Genomic DNA, 16,568 nt, shown 5'->3' on the forward strand with positions numbered 1-16,568 from the left:
AAGCTTAAAAAATTTCCCAAAATTAAAATCCTTCAAATTAAGTATTCTGTTGTCTAAAGAAAAATAATTAATTCGCACCGCCACACTTGAATGAGCAGCGCGCCTTTTTCTTTTCGACCTTCGAACTCTTCTCTCGAATGACGTCATCATGGTTCGATTGTGACAACACAGTCTAATTGCTTGCGTTGCAGGAAATTTGGTGGGTTTTAGTGCAGTTCAATTTGCGAATACAAAAGCTATATATAGGAATTGGATCGTTAGGTACAAGGGTTTCGCTTTACTAAATGTTGACCAACTTCTTTGAGTAACTTTTCGTACAGTTTTAGGTTTCTAGACAATCTAGAGACTGTTAAATAGTAATGACAACATTGTATATGTAAAGGCCCTAATTATATGTCAATTATGTTTTTAGGAATTTATTCAATTTGCTTTTGTATTTGCGAATTCTACGGATAATGAAAGAAAAAGGGTAAGTTTTGTGTTGTATAATTTTATGTGAATGTAAATATTGTAATATAATACCCTAATTAAGTCAGGTAGCTATTATGGTTATTGCTTTGGGAGAGTTTAAGAAGTCATAGTACAAACTGTATCTAGTAAATTAACACATAATTATACAGTAGTGTTGCTAGATGCTGGATTCTACACAAAATTGTGAAATAACATGAATTTCAGTTGACTTTTTGTTGGAAATTACATATTGCTGAATAATGTAAGCTTTCTTATGTCATGCATCCTAATTATGGGCGTTAATGTATTTAAACGGTCACTATGTCCATGATAACCAGCTCAATTTGCTTTAACATGGCAAATTTTGCTGAATTGTGACACATCAGTTGCTACATTGAGCCTGTTAAACAGTGTGTACGTGCTGAAAGCGGTTGTGCAAGAACCTGCCTTCTGATTGGTTGCCTGACTCGCGAAATGGGCGGGTCTGGTATGACGTAGCGTTCTTTGTTAAAACCGGGCTTGGCCGGCTAAAGCAATTGCTTTGCTGAAGGATTATAAATGTATTGAAAATAAAAGCTTTCTGTTGAATAGATCATGTTAATTAAACAACATTTTGATCAAAATTTCGTAAAAAAATAGGTTTAAACAGTTTACATTTTTAATGTTTTAACGTGACACGCTTTATAATGTATGTATTTTGCATTGTTTCACATTTCATTAACGTGTAAATAGCGATTTTTGTGGGCCCAAACCTTTCACCGCCGGCAGTCAATTATTCCCATACATACACCAAATGCTGGACATTTTGACCAACTAAGTTTTACATGAAACCTGTTTATCGAACCCACATAGCGTTTGAATGGCGTGTTTTGTATTTGCATTCATCCTGGTGACGAAAAACGATTGCGAAATCCGGAATCCTGTTATTCCTGTTTTATCGCCGACAATAGGCGGTGCCCACGTGATTCGTGTCGGCTTGTCTGTGATTGGTCGAGAGCGTGGGCGTGTTTCTTTGTTCGCCGGCTCGCATTTCGCAACCTGGGCAAGTTCCGAAATTTCAACGGAGTCAGCAGTTTAACTACTTTGAGCCCCCGGGTCGACGCCCCTGTTGTCCCGCCAAGATAAACAGCCATTGTTGTGTCACAGTTACCCAATGAACGGCCTCAACTTGCAAAAATGACCTGCAATTTTTCTAAACTGACGATTTCAATTAATCTGCGATGTACTGGCCTAAAATAAACTTAAAAGCGATGTGCGTTATGCAGAGTTCAGCCATGCGTATGTTTTTTTATACATTTTGCCACCTAACTTTTGCCACAGTAAGAATTAGCGGCATTATAAAAACAGTTTTCAATGATTTTTTGCCGTTCAAAATCACAAAACAAATTTTACTTAACAAGCTGCAGACAGTGCACACTGTTTTGACCTATAAGGTCTCAGCAGTGCATCTGGTTTACAAGAGATACGCCGTATTGGCTAGTGTAGCTTATTTTTACATAAATTTTGCATTCTCATTCATTGCAATGCAATCACTATAATGAACAATGCGAGTCCTGGGTTGAGTGCAGGCGTTAAGGTAGCGAAACTACGTTGTTAAAGTTTGTGATGAAATGTACAAACAACACCCTTAATGTTGGGTTTACCCTGGAGTATGTTACATCTTCTTTGCACATAGATTCCCCTATAATGCTTTGTTGTTGTTAAATAGGTAAATTCTCCACGTTGGCTTGTTTACGGTTTTGAAACAAAAACAGAGAACGGCCGAAACTTTCCATGTATTCAGTTTTTCTTCCTTCTGTCGTTATACAGGTTCCTCTCTGTGTGGCGTTATTATCCTAACTAATTAAGTATGTAAATATGTTGACGTCTACAAATTGCGCATTAGTCCTGTTTTGGTTTCGGGCTGGAAAACTTTGAAACTACCAGCTAAGGCTTTTCTGATATTCAATTACACTTTCGTCTTCATTGAACAGACTCCCCTTAACGTGGTGTTTTTATGTTAAGTCATGTAATTCAGACTTACAAACTGCACAATTGTTTTGTTTTTGGGTTCCGAAATGGAAAAGTTTTAAACACTCAGCGAAAGTTCTCCGTGTGTTTAGTTACATATTTCCCGCCATCATAGATCGCACGGAATGCTTTGTTTTGTAAAAGTATGCAAATTGACAAGGGTATATCTCTGCTGTCATTTGTTGCAAAGGCATTCGGCATTCGTTGTGAAGGCTTAATGGTCGATAGTTTGTAAGTAGCTGAATTTTAGAAATATATAGAGTGTGTGTATAAATCTCAGACCGAAGTTATCTTTTTATGCTTCTAAGCGGTTTTAAAACAATTGCTTTTTAGGTGTACAGTAAAAATAAAAATGTTGCATATTAATTAAGGTATAGCAGTCGTTCCTTCTAATTTTATTCGTTGATAGTTGTTTTGTGCTGCAGTTGCCTGGACTGGAATATTTTTGCACGAAACTTGCAACCAATTTGACGTTGTACTCATGTACTGTAACCTAATAAGACCGGAGAAAATGTCTGATGTAAAACGATATTATTAAACAAAGGCCATTGTACGTGTTTATGACGTTGGTTGAGATGTGTTGATTACGCTCGGTGAATGAAATTGACGTGTGAATGGGAAAATGATACATAAATACGTTGTGTATAGGGATGTTTACTTCTATTACCATGGCCTTAGCATTGGTATTAATTGTGAAACCAATAGGGATGTTAAATAAATGCAAATAAAACGTTTAAAATTTGCTGCAGCCCAATGGATATGTAAAACTGAAATTTAAGTTATCAAGTGTTTACGAAATATGAAATAAAAAGCTTTTACATTTTTCTGTAGCCTAATAGATTTATAAAACTGAAATTCAAAATTTTAAAGTCTTAGCTGTTTTCGAAACATAAACCAAAGCGCGTTCAAATTTGTTGTAGCTCAATAGATACATAAATCTAAAATAAAAAAAATTAAATGTTCGTCATAATCATTCAAGTGTCGTCATATTTCAAACCACTTGGGATTAACAAAGCTTGTTATCATAGTTCCCTCCTTGCGGTGCAGACTTAAATGGTCTTACTTCGTATTATCTGTCATTGCACAACACTAAGTAGGTCAAAGTTCATTGGTAATCCCGCTTTGGTCGCAACATGTGGCAGAGTTCAACCGAGTTCGTTTGCCTTACGCGCTAATTCCCAAGTTGTCAAGTTATCTTTAAAGCAGTGATTATCAACCGCGGCTCTCAACTACTTAGTTTGCAGACCTCAGAAAATCACCAAAGATTATAATTGTTTATTGTATTGTTTCTCATAAGCCAGAATCAAAAAGATTTCTGCAGAGAAGTGTTATTAAAAAAGAAACGTTACCTGTTCACCTGCATTCTTTGTTTTAATTCGTTTTTTGCGGCTCCTTACACACTTAAAAAACTACATTTTGGCCCCGACAATAAAAAGATTGAGAACCATTGCTTCAACCCATAAGACTGTACATGGACATGTGTACTATTAAATATGTATGCCAGACCGTGTTTTAAGAAACCCTTATTTGTAAGCAGTGTTATTGCATTGTACTAATTATAGCTTCTATCGGTCAAAACACTGGTCAATTTCGAAAAATAATTACCCAAACATCGCATAAAAACAAAATAAATGTAACTGTAACAACCTTTTCATGAAACACTAGTTATAAAATGTTATAAGTTTTAAAATACCACGACGAGGATATTACAAATATTGGACACAAGGGTGAAAATAGTCGGTATTCGGTACCATGTTATACTGTGTCGTTTTTTACTTGTATTATATAGGATGACACGACAAATTGTGAAAAAAGGAACCAATCTTTAAAAAGGAACCAAAACCACATAAACTTTGCACCAAACCCGGAAATATATGTTTGTCGCAAATTTAGCCACTGCTTTTCTCACGCCAGTTTTTGGGTCGATTCTTATTGGCTAAAAATCTGACGCGTGTGTCTTCTGGGGGCGTAACGCCTATGACGCACCAGTTGTACTGGTCTATATGGCCTGTGATTGGCTGAAACAGTGGGCGTCGTTCTCTGGGCATGACAAATTGACTGTACCGCCTCCTCAACTCATCTGATCACTGCTTTTATTTCAGCCAGTCACGCAGTCAACAAGCAGGTTTTAAACTATGTCAGCCCTAGGTACAGATCAACTGTATTTATGCGTAAAGTAAAATTGTGTACTATTTGAAGCGAAAAGGTTGCCTATTCGTATGTTTGCGTATAAATTTGTGAGTAGTTTGTAGAATTTTGTTTTAATTTCCATTTTTTAAGGCTCTAAAATTGTCTGAACAATATAAAAAACTTATTTTACTGATGTGTGGCCTAAACAGGTATATATAAGTTATTTTTTTACGTGACATATTTTCGAATAAGAAGCTTGCAAATAAGCAGTACAACATAATATATCTCTGTTACAGTGACGATTTAATGAATCATGTGCAGACCATTGCATTGTTAACAATAGGTCATTATGTGTCTTTGTCCTGCAGCTGATACACAAACCCGGCCATTGCGTACGTTGGAACACGAGCCAGACATAGCTTCAACATTTCAAACCTCACATGACTCTTAAAGGACGTCACGATTAGCGTAAACGCCCACCACTCGTCACAGCGTGTCATAACGTTGCTTTAAATCTGTCATAGCAATACGAGTTAGGTTCGGACTGAGTCTGATGCTTGTCTATAGCCTGTTTTGCAGCATTTGCATGTAAAAAGCAGTAAGCAAATTTGGTACGTTTGTTATGGAGTAAAATTTCGAGTTAAAAAAAAAATTGGTATGAAATTGTTGTTGGGGCCATTGAGGTGATGATCTGCGTGATCCTTATATTTGTTTCTCTAATTAGAACCGTATCGGTCTCTAAATACATGGATGAATACCTTAAAGACGTTGCTTTGAGGTCACTTTATTTGGTTTTCGTTGAGGTTTATCTTCCAAAGGTTTGCCTCATGTTGAACTATCCAGAACATAACCACACTCTATATGGCGTTTAGATTTTTATTTTGATCAATAACCTAAGACTAATTGCACGTGGGCGAAAAAAATACGCACAACACAGTACGAGGAAAGTTATCAAAATGACCGGGGAACGGTCTGTGCTGTACAAGCAAGCAGAAATAAAAGTTTAAAACACGGCATTAGGCTTTGCCACAATCTCAGCAAAAGTCTTACCCCTGCTGTCCTTTCGATCAACCTGCCCAACCGGATGTGTGACGATGACGTCATTGGCTTGTAGTGACGTCATCATACGCTCTTGATGAGCTTGAGGGTTCCGTGCAGCCGACGATATAAAACTTTCAAAACTAATTGACGACGTACGGGGTAGGGGTGCATATTGGGTGGGTGGGGGATTTCCCTCTGAGGGGGCTGGGGTCTGGTACCCATGTCCGAAGTACCCAAGGTTCGTGTGGTCGCAATGGAACAGTTGTTGCGTCGCGGCGCTGAATTCTGGAATACGCGGCAAGTTGCAAACTTTTCCGAGCTGGCTGTTGCGTCGTTGGGTGGTTTGCAGCTGACGGACAGGTTGTTGGGGGTAGGGAACACTGCGTTGGACTCCTGGAAACGTTAAAGTTGTTGGAATTGTTTGCTATTATACTGGGGTATTAAGTGTTAAAGTGTGAAATATTGGCAACTGATTAGGTCGGTGGGTCTCAATACAAATGGTAAAACATTTTTGGTTTCCTTTCGAAGTATGTAGGCTACTCTGTTCTTTTAATGAAGAAATAAAAGGAAAACTATAAATAAGTTTTAACTGTACGTCACGTCTCTCAACTTGTTTTCTCCTTTCAAACGTTTCCGACTGCTTAAAAGTGTTTTCGCACGAATGAATATATCACCTAGAATCCAAACTTCCTGAACTATCTTGATTTGCTTGCGTCACATGACCATATTATCCAGCCAATGGCGCGCTGACTCCAGACACGTGACCATAAACTTACCCGGGTAGAACGGAAATGAAGCAATTTGCTGTCCTGTGGGCGTTGCCCGTCTCGCCGTTTCTGATTGGTTAAAGTTCGCCGGCCTTTCTCCAGGTCTTAGCTTCAAAATCGGGTTCGACCTTTAAAAGAGAGTGTGGGCGCTGGAGTGTTAAATCCATTACCCTGCAATTGCGGCTCTAATCCCGGGTTGCTCGCCAAAAACGCATCTCAACTAGGCCAGGGTTTAACCAAACACCGAAGCGGTGAAGTTGAGCGGAAAGCCCTTGGGGCAAAATGCGTCAATTGTTGTTGGCTGGCGCTTCAGGCATTATGAGTCACACCCAATCGGACTATCGCCTCTCCAGTTGCGGTTATTGCTGGGGAGTTGAGGCTAAGGTCGGTGTGGATTTTGTATTACCGTGTCAACAAGCATTACAATGCGATATTGCTGTTTAAGTACAACGCCTTATAACGCAACAGTCAGATTGTGCAGTGGAAAGGTTTGTGGTAATGATCACTGTGCACAAAAAAGTTTTACAGTTGTTTAGCAACCAATTGTGCGTAAAGGTCAAACGCGTTCGGTTATTTTGTGTTTGAGAGGTCAGTCTTGCAGAACGTTTCCTGCTTCGTAAAGCGTCTGTCAGCTCCGTTCAAACAACATGTGTTTTTCTGGCAGTGGCTGACACGAAATAAGCGTAGTTAACTCGGAAACGTTATAAGGCCAGGTAATTGGTAATAGGCAGTGGTGGGATTCAACTTTTTGTCAGCTGGTTCTATCACAAAAGTCTTATTTTTCAGTCGGTTCTGTTGCAAAAAGTCTATTGACAGTAACCAGTAATGCTAACCGGTTCGCTGATCTCATACAATTTCGTGAGACAGTTCTATAGAACCGGTACGAACCGGCTGATTCCCACCACTGGTAATAGGAATATTGCAAAATAGGTCATTAGTACCAGCTTAACCGCAGCATATTTATGTGATAACTTTGTTTTGGGCAAAACTGTTTATGCGGTGTTTTTGTTGTTATTATTTGACCGGTTTAGCCTTTCAGAGCTGAAGTTCCGAGCAAGTATAGGTGATTTATTAAAGTATGTTAGAGCACAGAGGACGATTCAAAAAGTTGATTAATCGCTTATTGATACCTAAGTGGGTTATAAGCCCACGTACAGCGGTCGATGCTGGCAAATTTTGTAGTTGAGCATTTTATCCTAAGTAAAGGGCTTTATTTCCAAGTGATTCACTTGTTTGTTTTAGCTATTCTCACTTGATTAGACCATCAGGAATTGGCAACGGTATGTAGTTGAACGACGGAAAGTTAAGAAGCGTGTTTTCACAACGTTTCGTGTCTGTTTCGTCATCGTCCAATACATTTCTCATTATCTCATCTTCCAATTTCCCGAAATCCAAAATCTGCGCGAACAAAAACGTTTTATAAAAGCGTCGAGCCAATGCATGATAAGTGTTTGGAAGGCAGTGCACACTGTTTCAAACCTATAAGGTCAAATTGAAAAGCTAGACAATGTTCTTGACAAGTTGTTAGGTTGTACACGTTTTGTCTGGCAAATTCGTATTTCATTTTTCTCACAAACAAGTGGCTGGCCATTATCAGAACGATAAATAAGTCAAACATTGATTTAAAGTCCGCCGGTATTAGGGCTATAAATCTACAGCCCCTGTTAACCGTTGCCCCTTTCTGTGTAAACCTGCAACCCGGGTTCTTTGTTTGCCCGCAGCGGTGTGCTCAACCAAGCGTGTAGCGCCTAAGCCAATCAGATAAGGCGCCGCCCTCTTTCTCAGTCCAAAGAGCAAGAGTTTGTTTACCTTTCAAACCAGGCCAGTTTACCGACACGTGAAAAGCCCACGCCATAGCCTTTCTCTATTGTCTGACGCAATCGAAGGCGTCATCTGGCCTTGTCACAGGCCCTGCTGTCCGCATTACAGCACTGGAGTCTTGTTTCAATGGCAGGTGTTAGAATGTGCTTTTGTCAGGGATTTGTTCATACAGTAGCAAAGGACTAATATATTTGTCTAATTGGCTCCAAAAAGAGATGTTTATCGCCAAGAAAAGTGTAAAAAACAAATTTTAAATCAAACTGGCGCTGAAAATTCACCAAATTTCATGAGTAAGTAAATTGTAGGCTTTGCAAAGCTATTGTGTTTTTGAAACGTAGCCTACAGGCATTGTATAGGTTGCCGCGAAACAGCTGTTATTGATCATGTCAGATTTTCTATTGCCAGTTCGTAGCATCGTTTCCTGCCTGCTCAGTTAAAGTAACCTCTACATCTCTGGTAAGGTTAGTTTGTCAATCCATCAACAGCCTAGCGAACTGTCAGTCCCACTACAGTTTTAAATTCGGTTGAAGCTAAGCTCAACGCATTAGCAAGTCACTGTTAGGGTGTACGTTTTTGCGCAGGGTAGAGTTTAGATAAAGTTTTAATTATATTGCTATTGACTTTATATATACTTGCCTTTGCGTCTTCGTCCCACCAGCCTTTTTCGGTTGGGGCATAAATCCATTTAGCTGGCAGCGGTGGGTTGCTTTGAAATATTCGCAAAGAATTTCGACTTGATAAATTCTGGTGCTGGCAAAAGGCAGTAGTCATTTTTCGTCTTTAATCTTCACCGTGCTTGCAAGTTTGCAAACGTTTTTTGCTGTTTGTTTGTTTCTTGTTTTGCTCTGCATTGGTGACAGTTGGCATAGAGAGGTTTATTATATTCACTGTGATGTCATAAAGAATCGTTTACAGTGGTCAAAAAATCAGTATATAACAGCTCAAGTAGCAATGCCCGGTTTTTGTAGCCGTGTTTTTTCGCTTAGTATGAGAAAAACGAATTTTTGTGTCAGTGAGACCACCTAGTGATTGGTGAGTTGCTTAAGTAACGTTGAAAGGGATTACATGTTACGTTGTTTGCAATGATCGGCTATTGACAGTTGTGTTTTTTGTTGCAGGTGGCCTCACTTTAATTTTCTGTCTATTATGAAGCGTAAAGACGTGCCTTCTATGGAAAACTGTGACCAGAAATCCGCCCAAGACCAAAACTCGAATCAAAAACACTTTAATCAACAACAAGAACAATCTACTTACAAACAGGACTTTAGTAAAAAACAAACTCAACAACAGAATAATACCAAAGATATGTGGGCATTTTACTATTCATAAACCAACCAACAACCAACTGCCTGAAACACAATTGCACTTATTCTATTTCGTCGTCACAAAGCACTTTAATACGTCACAATGGCGTCATCGGATGGACTCACAGTCCCTATGAAGATTGCAAGCGCCGGTTTGGCCGGTTGCACAGCAGATATTTTTACTTTTCCTTTGGACACCGCCAAAGTTTGGCTTCAGGTCAGTTTTAAACGTTCTTAAAAATATTTTTTAGCCTTTTCTAAGCAAGTGATTTAATTGCGTTTGTTGCAAAGAGTGGAATAAACTAAAAATCTTCTGATTAAATTGTAAATTGTTGATACTTTAAGCTTAAAACTAGAATCAACCAACTCGCTGCTTGGTGGATGAAGACTATAATGAACCTTATTTCTGCTGATTTAAGCTTATGAAATTCGTCCTTAAGATGTTATATATATTTCGCCTCAACAGTATCATAAGTACTCATTCAAATCGTTAGATGACATTTGTGCGTTCAAACCTTTGACTACATAGGTAAAACCTTTGACTACATATATTTAAGTACTTGGTTGTGACATGACGATATTTTTGCAGGTTAGAGGCGAAGGCGTTGCTAAAGGATCTCCAAATCCGCCTCCTGCGTCACCAATGACAACACAAGGCCTAAAAGGTCGAAAAACCGCCGGAAAAACTCTTTCGTCCAGCGGCAAACCACAAATTAACCGAGCCGTCAGCGGTACAAAACTCAACAGTTCCAGCAAAAAGAAGTTGGTCAAAGTCGTTCCAGTGAAGAAACCAGGTCCTATCGGGAAATACGGGAACATGGCTATTGTAAAGAAAAATCCAACGCCAATGCACAACGCTAAGTTTGCTGATATCGGCTCAATCAAGAGACGAATAGCGCTTGGCCCAGCAGTACCTGTAGCATCAGCCAGCACTACAAGCGCAGCATCAGCCGGTTTGGTGCGAACTCTCGTAAATGGAGTGAAAAACAACGGTTTCAGAAGCTTGTATGGAGGCCTTGGTGCTGGTTTGCAACGTCAGATGGCCTTTTGTGCCGTCAGAATCGGGCTTTATGATTCAGTAAAGGAGTTCTATCACGGCATAATACCAGGTAGGAATAAATTAAGGCTATAAAATGTCATGTTGGTGGTTACAAGTTTTCGTTGAATTTTTGCAGTAGTCAAATAGTTTTGTAACGTTTTTGCCGACTGCCTTTGTATATTTATAGTTAAATGTGTTTTAGTTATACATACAAGACTTTTTTAAGAAACATTTTTTAGAATGAATTAATTTTTTGGCAATTAAAACGAAGCAACAAAGGGTATAATGCCCTCCAAAATAATTCCAAAACAATCATACACGTTCTGCAAAATCACAAATGCAGCTATAAAGCAAACCAGTTTTTTATTGTTGTTCATCTATATATCTAGGCACCCCTGGTGGAAAGCAAATCCCCCAGCGCATATTGGCTGGAACAACCTCAGCCTGTATTGCCGTCGCCATGTTCCAACCAACAGAAGTTGTGAAGATCAAAATGCAGGCAGACGCACGCAAACCCCGAGGGGACCATCAATACCGAACCAGCATTCAAGCCTACAGGTTTGTTTTGATCAACTTTGCCTATGTTAACTACCATTTATGGGTCCCCTTCCATGAAGGGGACACATATTGTTTTTGTCTATATTTTTTTTTTCTTTTTTTCTTTTTTCTTTTTTTCTTTTTTCTTTTTTCTTTTTTCTTTTTTTCTTTTTTTCTTTCTAACGCAGATTTGTTCCCACGTTTTGGTCAACAAAGAATGGTTCAAACTTTTTCAAATTTACACACATTACAGATATTGGTCTAAAGATGGTCCATGTGAATTTTGACCCCGTTTGATCCCTCGGTTCACCCACAGCCCCCCAAAACGTGAAATTTTTAGCGCGGATTTGTTCCCACGTTTTGGTCAAGAAAGAATGGTTCAAAGTTTTTCAAATTGACACACATAATAGGTATTGGTCTAAAGATGGTCCATGTGAATTTTGACCCCGTTTGATCCCTCGGTTCACCCACAGCACCCCAAAACGTGAAATTTTTAGCGCGGCTATTGTTCCCACGTTTTGGTCAAGAAAGAATGGTTCAAACTTTTTCAATTTTACACACATTACAGATATTGGTCTAAAGATGGTCCATGTGAATTTTGACCCCGTATGACCCAGAGATTCACCCACAGGCCCCCGAAACGTAAATGTGTCTAACGCTCGTTTGGTCAAGAAAGACACTGTAGGCAGAAGTACCAAGAGAGTAACTCACTGGTTTACGATAGCGGGAGGGCTCAGCTTGACGTCGGACAGACGTTTTACGAGACATCGTTTCAGTGATTAGAAATCAGCTGTTTTGCACAGCAATGCTATCGTTTTATTAAGTTATCACTCACATTTTTAGTTTTGGCGAAGGTTTTACACCTATGACGTGATTTAAGCCTAATAACCGTGCTTCGGTTTTGTATATGTCAAGAAAAACTTTGTTAATAAAAGTTAAGATGAAAAAATTAACTTGACTTTTTTGCCAAATAAATGTTTTTTTAAATGCTCGCTGTCAGGTTGGCCGCCGCATGATCACGGGTTACTTAAGGTCAACTTGTCGGTATTACAAACACAGCTCAGAACTTTCTTCATAACGTAGCGTTTTTTTAACAATCAATTTAGGAGTCAATACTCAAGGCATGTATAAATTAGGCTTAACAGTATTGTTGAACACGAATGACGGCGTGCTATTGAAAACGGTGTCAAAAGGTCAAACAGTCGTTTGGCGTGTGCACCCTGAGAGGTTACTACAGGTCAATGGTACTCATTTTGCGAAACAAAGTTATATGAAAAACAATTTGTTATGTATACACTTGTAGCAAATTGCTTTTTAATTTAAAGTGTCTGTAACACAACTGTTACAGCTTTCTCAAAAAAATTGCCCGACCTTGGAGGACTATATCTGGGTTAAAGCAAGAGATTAGATTTAAGTCTTTGTTACGTTTTTTTAATGTTTTTGTAATTACATGACAATAATAGTGCAAAAAGAATACGAACAATTTTTTTTATTGTTGGGTTAATGCTTTCTAAAAATTTGTCCTTAAGAATGTAAAAATCACCGCAACATTTGTTTACCGTAAATCCGCACAAACATGCGTGTGGGGACCCATTAGTTTTTGTTTACAAAAACAATCATATGTGTAGATCAAATGATGTGTATAGTAAATTGGTAAATATCGTATAGAATATATAAAATGGAAGTATATCAGAAAGCCACTCTTCTAGTTATTTCCGACTTTTTTTCCCGACACAACAAAAATTTAACGGTCATGGGCGGCGTTAGGCAGCGATTGGAAGCATGGGATTGTCTGGTAATATCGCAAAAACATTGACCGAATCCCATAACATATGACGTTTGCCTCATTTTTTAACCCTATACGAACATAAGAATGCAGTTAGTACACACTGCAAAGTTCACATTTTGTGTTGCAAAATCGCTGGTAGCTTAATTGGAATTTAAAATCACCCAATGTCCCAGCTTTACATCACCCAAAGTTTTAACTTTGCTAGGGTGCCTGTTTTTGCAGTTGTTTTAGATTAACAAATGTTATATATTAGTACACTATTGAGTCTATGTCAGTTCTCTACCATCAACAAATCAAATTACCACAGCATGCTTACAACATAGTTACTTCTACTGAAGGCAATAATAATCACTAAATAAAATCGTAAAAGTTGTTTTTTAACCTTATGCTAATTCTTCTGGCTTAGTGGATTTTGGGTCATCTAGTTCTATGATAAAACGTTTTCATAGAGATAAAAAGGCTATTTTGACCATACACTTGTAAATAATTTTGTAGCATTTGCCACAAACTAAATTTGAATAAATATTTGAACCAAATATTAAGTAGTTTTAATTTTGCTCTATTTTAGTCGATTTTTATTCTAAAATAACCGATGTTTCGACGTCCTATACAAGACGCCTTTATCAGGATAATGGCATATGTTCAAAACAAAGCTCTAGAAAGCCACAAAAGCTGGATTTGAAAAAGTTTAATTTGAAAAACAATTTAAATAATTTGTCTTTTGTAGAGAGCTTCGTCGTGTAGGTGGCATCAGAGAGCTGTGGAAGGGCATGGGAACGAATATGGCAAGGTTGGGAGTCGTCAATGTATGTGAACTTGTCACTTACGATATCGTGAAAGAGACAATACTGGACCTCAAGTTGTTAGGAGATAATCCCATATGCCATTTTTCCTCGGCATTTATCTCAGGTGAGCTACAAAGCTTTTTAGGGCCAACTGTAAATTGATTGCGATTAAAACCGATCTTGGTTGATAGAGGCACCATGGGTTCGAATCCCACCGAACTATACACTTTTTCACGCCTTGTTGGTGCTTTAGACTCAGTATTGATTTAAAGCTCCTTGTAGAGTTTAGCAAAACTGTGTCTCACCGTTTATTTAGTGGCTAAATTGAATCGTTACTCAAAAATGTTACCCAATACTATTGTTCACAAGAATAAACTGAATCGGAAGACCAACGAATATAATTATAATGCTTAATCCAAAGCACCAGTTTTCTTATGCCATTTTTACAGGACACTAAAGTTAATCCGACACTAAAGTTTACAATAAAAAACTCTGTTTCAAAAGACTTGTGTTATAGACGTTGAACGATCGCGTTTTATGTCGAAGCACTGGTTAAGGGGTTGCAGGCTTATAGCTCGCCAATCAATATTTCTCCTGCGTTCCAATGCCCTTTTTATCCGATAGAAATCCAATATTGGTTTTTGCTTTGATGAATAAGGCTGGCTCTATGTAACCAATATTTTCTCATTAATTTTTCAGTTGTGGCTCGTAATACGCTTCGTTTCAGACAGTGTGCCTTTAATCTGATTGCTATTTAAATTGGGTAGTGATTTTTGTGGTGGTATTTAGTGTTATAAACCTGCCTACTAAATGCCTATTGGTTTAAACGCGATATTGCATAAGCCAATGTTAAATTCGGTTACTGCCATTGGCGTATGATTTTTAATCTGCACGTACACCAACAGATAGACCAACAAATTGTTCCGTTTTTCGTTCCCCAAATTATTGGTCTAGCTATGCCACTAGTTACTGCCTTGAAATATTTCAGCCCTTGACGTCACTAATGACGTATTTCTTTTCAGGTTTCATCACAACTATGATTGCGTCACCAATCGACGTAGTGAAAACTCGGTACATGAATTCACCGATGAACACTTACCGTGGGCCGATACATTGCGCCAAAACGATGTTGTTCAATGAAGGGGTGCTTTCCTTTTACAAGGGGTAAGTTGAGATGCTTGCTTTTGCTTTACTGCGGTTAAAAATATGCTTGACACTAAAACGTATAGTTAACATTAAGTTGTTAGCTTAAGGACTTGCTTAGGGCATAGGTTTGGTTTATTTTGTGCCACCCGTTGTGTGCAGCTAGAATACGTTGTTTAGCTTGCCTGTGTTGTAACATACCACTGTTAGTTATTGAGCATTTCTTATAACTTGTAAATGCATTCTATCATTGTTATTGACCACTAAAGTAGAATTTTGGTCACAATACAAGCATTGGGCTGAAACGAAACTCTTTGTCACTAAAGCAAAGGTCAGCCTGATCAGCCCTGAAGCGCCAATGGCTATGCAGGCCAGCGAACACGGCACACTCCTTTCTAAATCATTCTACGCCAGGCCCATTGAAGGCGTTAATACCAAATTCGTTCAATGTAACAAAAACAACAATGTCGTTTCAGATTCGTGCCGTCTTATTTGCGTCTTGGATCCTGGAACATTGTCATGTTCGTCTCTTACGAGCAGTACAAGATCCTAAGCCGCAAGATGTCGCACCAGTACGAACCCAAACACACGTACGTTAGCGACCTCAAGTGATCAGGAATGCTCGCCAGAGATTTCCGTTTTTGCATGAAACTCCACTTTTGTTGCTTTGCCTGGTTGCAGTCGGCCTCATTGCAGTTGTAAAAACATAATTTGTACAGGACGAAGACCCAAACCAGATAGAAGGTTAGTTTCACAACTGCTGGTGCTCTGCGCTGAACAATTCGACACCAATCCACGTGAAATAAACACCAACTCATTAAAGGATTCACTGTGAGGAGTTTGAGATTTTTTTGTTTTCTTGTGTTTTAAAAGCAGATAAACATAGCAAAGTTGCGTTACTGTGTTCATATGATCAAAAAGTCTCTCTACCCCAAAAACCAAGCTTTATAAATGCAACCAAGTTACTCAATACACAATTCAGTACTGAACCTACTATATTTGAGGCATAAAATGCTTTCAAACAACACTATACTACTATACATGGTATAAGATAGTCTGACAAAATATACCGTGGTTTGTGTGTATGGTGCGCATGGCTTATTATGAAATGCTCTCTTCTTTTTTCCACATTTTGTTTTTATTGTGCAGTGAATTTGTGGTGAATCAGTTCTTTTGTCCACAATGCACAATATTTGTGCCAGATCAGTATTACATGTGTACATTTTGTTGCAACCGATTGTACAGATGATTTTGCTTAATCGCATTTCAGATTTACTAATTGTCTCATGCGATTTTTCAGTGATTAGTTTGAATGTCTAATCATGACTTTACAATTATGCCAGCAGTCGCATATAACTTAAAGATATCTATGTCTTAAGTGCATTAAGCCATAACACACCTGCTTTCAGTAACATAAAATGTTAACCCCCTAATGTTGTACAACATTCATTAAAATGAAAAACATGAAAAAAATTGTTCTTCCATTGTGATGGGATATTCTAGAAACGAAAAACATACCAGTTTATGGTTTCGCAAATGTGTGTAGAGTGAGTAAGTGCAATTTATTCTGATGGTGTTGGAGGCAGTGTACGGCAAATATGTCTGTTCCATGTTGAATATCAGTTTGATCACAAAGAAGATTTTTAACCTTGTTTTTAAATGTGATGCCTAGACAGGTTTTAAATCGTCGAACCGTTTTTGCTTTTTCATTTTTTTGCATCAATAAACAAAAACTTTGTGTCTTTTACTGTT

At 38.3% G+C, this 16,568-nt stretch overlaps 1 protein-coding gene across 1 annotated transcript; it reads left to right on the forward strand.

Moving 5' to 3' along the window:
- The first annotated feature begins 390 nt into the window (after window positions 1-390).
- On the forward strand, window positions 391-16,558 carry LOC145203946 (dicarboxylate carrier UCP2-like). Its single transcript, XM_080076322.1, has 8 exons — window positions 391-469; window positions 9,338-9,740; window positions 10,113-10,632; window positions 10,952-11,120; window positions 13,616-13,797; window positions 14,696-14,837; window positions 15,293-15,406; window positions 15,536-16,558. The coding sequence occupies exons 2-8, from the start codon at window positions 9,627-9,629 to the stop codon at window positions 15,555-15,557; spliced, it is 1,263 nt and encodes a 420-aa protein (XP_079932448.1). The 5' UTR covers window positions 391-469; window positions 9,338-9,626; the 3' UTR covers window positions 15,558-16,558.
- The last annotated feature ends 10 nt before the right edge of the window (window positions 16,559-16,568 follow it).

The sequence above is a fragment of the Phallusia mammillata genome, chromosome 8 (genome assembly GCF_965637545.1).
Source record: "Phallusia mammillata chromosome 8, kaPhaMamm4.hap1.1, whole genome shotgun sequence".
NCBI lineage: Eukaryota > Metazoa > Chordata > Ascidiacea > Phlebobranchia > Ascidiidae > Phallusia > Phallusia mammillata.